The 10,551-nt window shown below is 44.0% G+C and overlaps 1 protein-coding gene across 1 annotated transcript; it reads left to right on the plus strand.

The window, feature by feature from the left end:
- Positions 1-2,183: 2,183 nt before the first annotated feature.
- Positions 2,184-3,835, plus strand: LOC138830360 (C-C motif chemokine 3-like 1). Its single transcript, XM_070026735.1, has 3 exons — positions 2,184-2,325; positions 2,992-3,106; positions 3,424-3,835. Exons 1-3 carry the CDS (start codon positions 2,250-2,252, stop codon positions 3,542-3,544), a joined length of 312 nt encoding a protein of 103 aa, XP_069882836.1. The 5' UTR covers positions 2,184-2,249; the 3' UTR covers positions 3,545-3,835.
- Positions 3,836-10,551: the final 6,716 nt, after the last annotated feature.

Raw genomic sequence — 10,551 nt, forward strand, 5'->3', positions numbered from 1 at the left:
ATCCTGTCTGAAAAAGAATGGGCTGAAAGTGTGACTAAAGTGGTAGAGCACCTGCCTAAGTGTGATTTCCTGAGTTCAAGCTCAAGTACTGCCCACAAAAATGTGTTTCTACAGACACTTAGAAAGAGAGGATTCCTCAGATGGAGTTTGGTTCACTTCTGGCTTCTGGCTTCTGGCTTCCATGGTTCTGTGACAACCAACATATCAACTCTAACTCCTTTGGGGAGATTCAAGACCTTTCCTGTTTTGGCTCCAACTTAGCATCATTGTCCACATTCCACCCCCATTGCTCTGCAACACCAGAACCACTTCCATTTCCTGTGGGGGTTACAGAGTCATATCTGCAGCTTCGCATCAGCTGGACCCCCATCTCCCACCCACATATGTTCAAATCCTGCACAGCTCTCAGGATCCAACTAAAGGTCTGCTCTTCCATGAAACCTTTCCTGGCTTTCTTGCTGACCATGTCTCCCTTCTCAGAGGTTTTTTGTTTTTGATTTTGTGTTTTGTTTTGTTTTTTGCTGGTCATGGGGCCTGAACTCAGGGCCTGGGCGCTGTCCCTCAGCTCTTCAGCTCAAGGCTAGAACTCTACCATTTGAGCCACAGCGCCACTTCTGGCTTTTTCTGCTTATGTGGTGCTGAGGAATTGAACCCAGGGCCTCAGGCATGAAAGGCAAGCACTCTACCACTGAACTACCTTCCCAGCCCAGGTGGTTTTTTGTTTTTTGTTTTGGTACTAGTAATAGGACTTGAACTTGGAGCCTGGACACTGTCACTTAGTTTTTGGTCCTGGCTGGCACTCTACTGGACCTAAGAATCTTACAGTTGGGCTGGGAAGGTGGCTCAGTGGTAGAGCACTTGCCTTGCATGCCTGAGGCCCTGTGTTCGATTCTCAGCACCACATAAGCAAAAAGAAAAAAGCCGGAAGTGGTGCTGTGGCTCAAGTGGTAGAGTGCTAGCCTTGAACTGAAGAGTTGAGGGACAGTGCCCAAGCCCAGAGTTCAGGCCCCACAACCGGACTCCCCCCCCATCTCCCCCCCTCATCCCCTGCCAAAAAAAAAAAAGAATCTCACAAACTTGCCTTCTCAAGCTGGCTTTGAATTTGATCCTCAGATCTCAATCTCCCAAGTAACTAGGATTATGATTATGAGCCACCAGAGCCTGGTTCTTTATCCATTTTTAAGAGCTTAATAATAAACAATCCAGTGAGCATATTATAAGTTGCGTTGTAATTTTGTCCTAGAGGAAACAATTAGGTTTCCTTATTGCTGCACTATAGATGCCCTACCTGTGTTGGAAGATGCATCTATCTATATTTGGTTGTTCCCATAGAAAGCTTTCCTAGAAATACATTTTCTAGGTCAATGGGTGCTGACATACTGACACCCACACTAGTGTTTCACCCAGGGCCCTCATCACTTGTGATAGCTCCATGAATGGACGGAATAACTGAAACATGACCTCATGTTGTTGTCATTTTTGTTGGTCATGGGGCCTGAACTCTGGGCCTGGGCGCTGTCCCTCAGCTCTTCAGCTCAAGGCTTGCGCTCTACCACTTGAGCCACAGTGCCACTTCCAGCTTTTTCTGCTTATGTGGTGCTGAGGAATCAAACCCAGAGCCTCATACATGCAAAGTAAACACTCTACCACTGAGCTACCTTCCTGGCCCTGACCTCATATTTTTCTGTTCCTCTAGCCTGGGGTTCCTTAATAAGTTCCTTGCATTTGGAGTTGGGGGAGGGGTAGTATCAACTCAAGCTCCCATCTATGTGGTTAGAAAGGCAGAGAAAGCAGAGTTTCAGTTCTGTGGAGTGGGTGGGTGTGGGGGGAGCAAGGGCAGGGATGAGGCTGGAGATTTCATTCATAAATCACTTATGAGAAGGGGACCAGCTAAGAATAGGGTGGACATATTCCTTTCTTCTCCATTCCAAAACGCTTTCCCCATAAGAAACCAGAGCAAGTCACAAGTTGGTAGCTGAAACTTACAGCTCAGAGATGCTATTCTGAGATATCCTGAACCCCTGTGGTCACCAGAGACTCTAAGTTGCCCAACACTTTGTATGACAACATTACTATGCTTTAAAATTTCCCCTTTCACTCCCCCCTGAGATTCCATTTCCTCACCCACCAGGGCTACTATAAAGAGATGGGGAGATGGCTTCCGATGCCAGCAGGACACAGGCCCCAGCGAGTACCCAGCCCCATCCCGGCTCGACTGACACTCCAACTGGTACTATCTATTTGTCATCATGAAGGTCTCCGTGGCTGCCCTTGCTGTCCTGCTTTGCGCCATGGCTCTCTGTCACCAGGCCTCCCCTGCACCACGTGAGTAGCATCTAAGTAGGTATCCCCCCTCTCTTTGGCCATGTGCAGACCACATCAATCTGTTCTGTGGTCCTAGGGTTTCTAAGCCAAAAAAACAAAACTTTTTACAGGGCAGCAACACATGTTGATCTTTCCCTTTGAGATTTTTTACTTTCATTTGCACATGGTGTCTTCTCTTTCCGAGTGCCCAGTTCTAAGAGCCAAGGGAGGTAAAAGAACTTGGGGTCCTGGTACAGACAGAAAAACGAGGCCCTAAAAAGTGAGTCTGCAAAGAGGCGGAATCCAGGTTTGGCAACTTCCTAGCCGTGTTATATGCTCGACACTGGTCCTGGTCTCCCCAGAGGGCTGTTTGGGGGATATGACCAGACTTTTCCTATGACTGCCTTCACTAGACCACACTCTCGAAAGAGAGATGCAGTAAGAGAATAGTCTGCTTGGATATCTAACTCATGGAAAAAGCAAGTGCTCCCAGGGAAGAGTCAGAGATAAAGAATAGATACAAAAATGAAGACAGCAACAGGGGCCTTTGTGGGCAAACATACCCACATGTCCTTGGTGCCTTGCACCCAATCCTCACCTTGAGCGAGGCTGCCTTCTTCACCCTCTTGAGGGGCAGGTGTCAGTTGCCCTTCCCTTCTGAACCATGGCTTGTCCCTTCCTCTATAGTTGGTGCTGACACCCCGACCGCCTGCTGCTTCTCCTACGTCAAGCACCAGATTCCTCGCAAATTCATAGTTGATTATTTTGAGACCAACGGTCAGTGTTCCCAGCCGGGCGTCATGTAAGTACTAGTTCTTCCTACTCTTGGGGACAGACCAATCCCAGGGGCATGCACAAGCCAGAAGAGCATCCAAGCAAGGCCCAGCCTACCTAGGATCCAGGATCCAGATCTCTTTGGTGTGACCTGACTTGGTAGTGGGTGGAAGAGAATGAGAGGGAAATGGGGAGTGAGAGAAAGTGAGGGGTGAGGGGGTCCCCTGAGCCAGTGAAAGCATCCTTGAGGTACCCAGGACACAGGGTGGGATGAAGGGGGTCACAGTGGGCCCAGGACTCCCCTGTGGTGGTTCTGTGTTTGATCCCTTGCCTCTCTCTCCACAGCTTCCTAACCAAGAAAAACAGGCAGGTTTGTGCTGACCCCAGCCAGACCTGGGTGCAAGAGTACATCTCTGACCTGAAGCAGGAAGCCGAAGGAGCAAAGAGACAGCAGGAGACCCAGTGACCTCCCTGCAACCTCCACAGCTACCTCTCCTATGGACTATGCCAAAGGGCCATACTCTTAACTTAAATTTTAACTTATGTTATTTAATATTTATAATTTATTTTTTGTATTGATGCATTGTGTTTGTGACCATTTGCTCTGAAGGATTCCCAGGACACTTTTTTTGCACATCATTTTTTGGTGACAGCAGGGTGGTTGTCATCACCTTAGTTTAGGTAGACATGGTACCAAAGTCATCAGACTAGCACATAGGTTGTGGATGCTTTTCTTCTGTGACCATGTCTAGCCCAATGACAGAATAAAAATGCTCGTTCCAAAATTAAAGTTTGGCTTTGTCTTTCTGATAAATCAGAACTACTGGTTCAGAAGAATGACTGCAAAAAATAGGAAAATGTGGAATCAATGTCTGGCATGCGGATGGGAGGGGGTGGAGGTCAGGGGACAGAGAAGTGGGAATCACAGAGTCATTCTGATTTACACTGGAGGCACAGATCCAAGACACTAGAACTGAACATTTTATAATTCAACTCATAGTGTATCTTCTTTAGGAAAATCCCCTTTCCTCTCCCACTTTTATTTTGTCCTGTCCTAGGTAGGGCTTAAAATCAGGACCTGCACTTTTCCCCTGAACCTTTTTCTTTCTTTCTTTCTTTCTTTCTTTCTTTCTTTCTTTCTTTCTTTCTTTCTCTCTCTCTCTCTCTCTCTCTTTCTTTCCTTCCTTCCTTCCTTCCTTTCTTTCTTTTTTCCTTTCCTTTCCTTTCTTTCTTTCTTTTCTCTCTCTCCCTTCCTTCCTTCCTTTCTTTCTTTCCTTTCTCTCTCTCTCCCTTCCTTCCTTCCTTCCTTCCTTCCTTCCTTCCTTCCTTCCTTCCTTCCTTCCTTCCTTCCTTCCTTCCTTCCTTTCTTTTTCCTTTTTGTTTTGCTTGAGCCACAGCACCACTGCCAGCCTTTTCTGAGTAGATTATTAGTGATAAGAATCTCACAGGGCTGGCTTCAAACCACAATCCTCAGAGCTCAGCCTCCTGAGTGGCTTGGTTTATAGGCATGAACCACCAATGACCAGCCCTCCCTTTTTCTTGAGATAGGGTCTCACAATATAGCCCAGGTTGGTCTGAAACTCACTATGTTGCCCAGGCTGGTATTGAACTCCTAATTTGATCTCCAGAATGTTGAGACCAATTACTTCATTATTTGATTGGATTTTATTAGATCTTATGGGAAATCAAGCTTTCTTAATAACAATTGCTTCTCTTTTTGAGGCTTACTTCCGATGAATATCTGTTTGATCCTCCTGTTAGAGTTTGGACCTTAAGTCTTCCCAAAGATCACTAGGTGAAAGCTTGGTCCCCAATACAGAGGTGTTCAGAAGAGAAGCATTTGGGAAGTGATTGGATCCTGGGCTCCGACCTCAGGATGTTATCAGTCTACTTAGGGATCATACCTGAATGGATTTAGGCCATGGATTTTGTTACGAAAGTGAGTGCTTTCTCTGTTTCCAGGCCACCATGAGGTAATCAGCTCTCCTCAACCATGCTCTTCCTCCACGATGCTCTGCCTCACCATGCACCTAAAAGCAACCAGGCCAAGAAAACATGGACTGAAACCTCTGAATCCAGGGACCATTCAAAATAGACCTTTCCTAACTTTTAACCTGAATTTCTCAAATACCTTGTAATAGAGACAGAAAACTGACAAAACACCTGCCAATCAAATAGGCTAGCACAGCTTAGTTATGCTATTAATATCCCCACTTGCCAGAAAACTCAGCCAGAGCTCAGGAAGTATTCTGAGCTCAGAGTATTCTGTTAACCACTGACCAAATCTGACCTATCTATACTTAAAACACAAGTCATTCACATCAGACTCTTGAGGATTAATCCTGAGCACTGATATTTTTGCCAAGCTTATCAGTTATTTCACACACACACATTAAAGGTCAAGACCACTGAATTGTAGTGATTGAACTCTTTAAAGTGTAAATACCAATGCACATGCTATTTGACCTGTTCCCACTTCCAGGAATCTATTTTGTAGAAATACTACCAAAGAACAGGAATTTACGAACACAAGGAAATTCTCTGCAACATGGCTGACAAAAAATAAATAAATAAATAAATGAAAACAGTGGTAAGTAGGGATTAAATTAGTAGAAAATTGAGGTACTCGTGCATGAAATATTCTACTCAGATCCAGAGGGGAGACATACATCTATATCTCTGGAGTATGTCCTTAACATGTGCAAAATATATGCATACACACTCATAGGTATAGAACGTTTTTCTGTTTTATTACGTTTTCTTGCAGGGATCAAACTCAGGGTCTTAGGCATGCTAAGGCCACATCCCCAGCTAGTTGTTGTACATGTGTGTATGTGTGTGTGTGTGTGTGTGTGTGTGTGTGTGTGTGTGTGTGTGTGTGTGTGTGTGTGTAAGTATATATGTGTGTATGCAAATATTTGGAATAATACACATCACAAAATGAACTGAAGTTTCTTAGATGGGATTTAAAAAAACAAAAGAAACTAAAAACTTACTAAGTAAAGGGTCTTTTTCTATATTGCATCTTTAAATTTTTATTTGTATTTTTTAGTAGGACTGGGGTTTGAACTTGCTAGGCTGGTGCTGTACCATTTGAGCCACACTCCCATCCTTTCCGTTATTTCTTTAGCTATTTTTCACAAACGTTCATTCCTCTTACTTCCTACTTGCCCAATTCCCTGGGATGCACATTCTAGATCAGGCCCCAAGACTGTAAACATCTTTCCCCACAGACACCCCTCCCTCCTGGACACCACGGAGTTGGGAAGCCATATAGGGAGATGATGAAAAATTGAATCCTGAGCCCTTACTTTTTGCTCACAGTTCACTCTTTAACATTTGCATGCCTCAAGTTCCTTTTTATGTTTGCTAGTCAATTGGAGATAGGATTTATCTGCCTAGGCTGGCTTCAAATTGAGATTCTTAGATCTCAGCCTCCTGAGTTGCTGGGCTCCTATGGGACCTTTATGACAGATGTTCAAAGTAGTTATTAAATTCCAATATTCAGGACATACTTTAATGCTGTGACATTTGGCATTTGGTTCAGGGCCCTAACACCAAAATACAACAAGCCACAGAGCAACTAGATACAACAAGCCACAGATTAACCAGAAATATCATATCACTGGGTAGCTATCATCAAGGAAGGTGCTAGAAAATGCAAGTTCTGAACCCCTTGCCCCAGCCTTTAGGAGACAGAGCCTAGCCATCTGTTTTCACAAGCTCCCAGGTGCTTCTGACACACACTACGGCTTAAACCACTTCCACTTAATGCCTTCCTATTCCAGTGCAGCACCTTCCATATCTCAGCCAGGGTCTGCAACTGTGCCCTTAGGATGCTGACTGCTTCCAGGAGGAAAGACATCAAAGCTAACTTAAGAGGTATGTATAAATGAAGCTTGGTAGCCTTCTTCTCATCTCCCATGCATGTCAGGGTTCCAGGATGGCTGTTGGCATCTGCCAGTGTTATAGGGCTCTTTGTACCCTTTTTTATAGGGCTGAGTAAGTCTGTGATTCTGCTGAGAAAATATGTGTAAGCTCTTTCAGATCTGACTGACTTAGGACTCCAATTCCTAACCAATTGCTATGGTTACAAGGATGGAGTTCATTGATCCGCTTATAGTAATCGAGTCTATACTTCCATCTGTGGATTGAATGGATTTTACATACACTTAGTCTGAGAACTACAGGAAGGGTGACTGCCCAAAGCAAATGTAAGCTTCTGCTATCAGGAAAGCTATATAGAAGAGAGTCCAGTGAGGAAAATTATGTTTTCATGATTCTTTTTCCTTTTTCTCTTGATACATAAGGGGCTTTAGCCTTTTGCATGTGATGAATGTTTCTTCTCCTTTGCTCTCGAGACTAGAAAAGGTTATTTTTCTAACCTATTGAGTTACTTTTTTAAAAACCAGTGGTCTTGGGGTTTGAATTTGGGGCCAGGGCATTCTTGAGCAGATCTACTTCTGGCTTTTTGGTGGATAATTGGAGATAAGAATATCACAGACTTTCCTGCCTGGGCTGGCTTTGAACAGCTTTTCTCAGCTCTCAGCGTCTCGAGTAGCTAGGGATTACAGGCATGAGCTACCAGTGTCTAGCCAGGAATTACTTTATTTTTAAGAAGGTGCTGTCTTGAATGTTTCCTATTGCCCTGTCAATAACTTATTACCCAGGTCTGAAGATAATCAGATGTAAAGCTCTTCATAGTGTCAAGGGAAAGTGCTTTGATAACCACCAGAAAATGGGGCTACATCCTCATTGTAGAGTATACAGGGACGGGAAGAACTGGTTGTGCTCCCAGAGATACCCACCCCTTTCACATGAGCAGAAGTGGGGGTGAGGGATGTGGGAGAACTCACAACGAGTCCCTGTGCAAGTTGTCCATGTTGAAGAAGAAAGGAATGGACAAAAAGGGATGGGCAAACGTGTCAACATGAGGGGAAACATCATATTAGTAGCTGGTAGTCCCCTATTTCCCTGAGAACAGCACCCACAAAAAAAAATAACATGTGAGATTAACCATATCTTCAGAAACTGGGTGGGTCTTGATTAAAATAAGCCAGTTTCTTTTTGGGTTTTTTTTTTTTTAAGATTATCATCATAACATAAGCACGTCTCGTGACACCGTGTTATTTGTAAATCCTAACAGCCAACTAAAGGGAAATTCCATCATTTTCCTGACCATAATCACACTGTAGATTATTTAAACTACATCCATTTTAAGTAGCTGTAAATATGCTGGACACCAAATGCTCTTAAGCAGAAGCCTTTTTCCATATTTGAATTTCTTTTTTGGGGGGTCGGTTGTAGGGCTTGAATTCTAGGCCTGGGCGCTGTCCCTCAGCTCTTCAGCTCAAGGCTAGCGCTCTACCACTTGAGCCACAGTGCCACTTCTGGTTTTCTGGTAGTGAATTGGAGATAAGAGTCTCACGGACTTTCCTGCTCGGGCTGGCTTTGAACTGTGATCCTCAGATCTCAGCCTCCTGAGTAGCTAGGATTACAGATGTGAGCCATCAGCACCTGGCCCCTATTTGAGTATCTTTACACAGGAAATACTTTCCATAGACATGGACTTCTTTGGGCAATGGCTAAGTCCTTTTTAAAGTTCCTAATGTGTATTGTTATTCATATTGAACACATCTTTCTTATGCACTTGTGGGCCCTTGATGAGTCTCTCAAAGGATCTAGTGTCTGCCAGGCTAGCCATTGCCATTGCTTCTGTGGCCCTGGCTTGACTAATATAGCTCTAGCCTCCTACTCGTGGCTTCATTTGGGTTGGGATATTCTAGACTTGTGGCATCTTTGAGTAGTACCACTGTGTGGTTAGAACAGCTGGGGAAATAACACAAACGTTCCTACTCTACCAGGTGGAAACTATGACTACAGAAACTGTACTGACATGGAAGTAGTAAGTGGTTCTAGCATGACACTGATCTTTTACCTCCTCTCATGCTGGAAGCTACTTCCCCCTCCATATCCCCAAGTCAAGTGAGCACTTGAACTGTTTTTGCAAATACTCTGAGTCCTGTGGTTACCCAAGACCACCCTTACATACACAAGTTGACAAGACACGAGGGTGTTAAAACCTGCCTTTCCTGTCACCCCAGTTTCTATCTCTGTAGTCTAGGGCTTACATGTTAAAAGAAGAGGGACCTGCTTGGGTTACCAGAAGTAACAATGCATGCTCAGGTCCTTTATCATTCTGCGCATACTCTGGAGCTTTCATTGTTTCCTTATTTACCATCCCTCCATTCCTGGGTTTCATCTGCTTTTTGGTTGTTTCACCCAGTCTCGGGCGTGGGTCAGACTATACCAACAAAGTCCTATGGACAGAGGTATCCAAGAGATTTTCAAGATGCACTGAACTATCTGTTCTTTCAAAAGTCTTAGTTCCTTATTCTATATATTTTTTGTTATCATAAAGGTGATGTACAGAGGAGTTACAGTTATAGAAATCAGGTGAAAAGTACATTTCTTTTGGACAATATCAAAACCCTTTCTTTGCTCTCTCCCCGTTTTAGCTCTCTAGTCCATAAACCTTAAGGAATAGGTGGATCTTGTCCTATTTGGGAAATGTGAAAGCTGAATGCTTTTTCAGTGAGAGGCAGAATCCAGCTACAGTGGTTTCCTAGTGGATGAGTAATAAACTCACCTCATAGATGACTGACTGAGTTGGACTCTTACTAGGAAAAAAAAAATTTATAAAGTTCTCCAATAGAGCTAGAACAAGTAGACTGTTCATCTGTGTTTCCTGCAGAGGGCGATAGATATCAACAGTAGCTTAAATCATAAAACAATGGGGTGTGTGGACAGAGAAACAAGAAATCAACTTCCTTCCAGTCTCTATATCCCCAAGTCTTTTCCTCATGAACAGCATTCTGTCCATTTACTTTTTCTCCTACTCTATCATTGAACAGAAGGAGCTGTCTCACTTTTTTTTTTTAAGCTGAAACCTAGGAGTTAGCAGGTGTATGAAACCAACAGGCAGTGCTAGGAAACAAGCTGGCTCTTCAGCTAATCTCTAGGAAAAGACAGGGCCTGTAAGGACAGAATCCATCACAGCAACAACATAGTCTTTGGGGTGGTGGTGGTGTGTGTGTCAAAATCAGGGATGCAATTATCATGCAATTATCCCCGTACCAGGGAGCTGTCTTACAGCCATGACCACAAAGATGAAGAAAGCCATACACACACAATGGTAATTGTGTCACAGTTTCTTTGTAACAAGTAACGGCCTGTGGCCTAGGATGTAGCTTAGTGGAAGAGGTACAACTGTTGCCTTGCATGCACAAGGACCTTCTTTGGTCCTCAGCACCAAAAGACAAAAACATTTTAACTTCTTGGACTGGAAGTATGGCTCTAAGTGGTAGGTCCCTTGCCTACTAAGTTTGAGACCCTGAGTTCAAACCCCAATATCACAGAAAAGCTCTTCCATTCACCCCTGGTCGTATGGCAATTTGACTCAAGTCTTTGCAC

This window comes from Dipodomys merriami, unplaced genomic scaffold, assembly GCF_024711535.1.
Source record: "Dipodomys merriami isolate MVZ:Mamm:240054 unplaced genomic scaffold, mDipMer1.0.p SCAF_19, whole genome shotgun sequence".
Lineage (NCBI taxonomy): Eukaryota > Metazoa > Chordata > Mammalia > Rodentia > Heteromyidae > Dipodomys > Dipodomys merriami.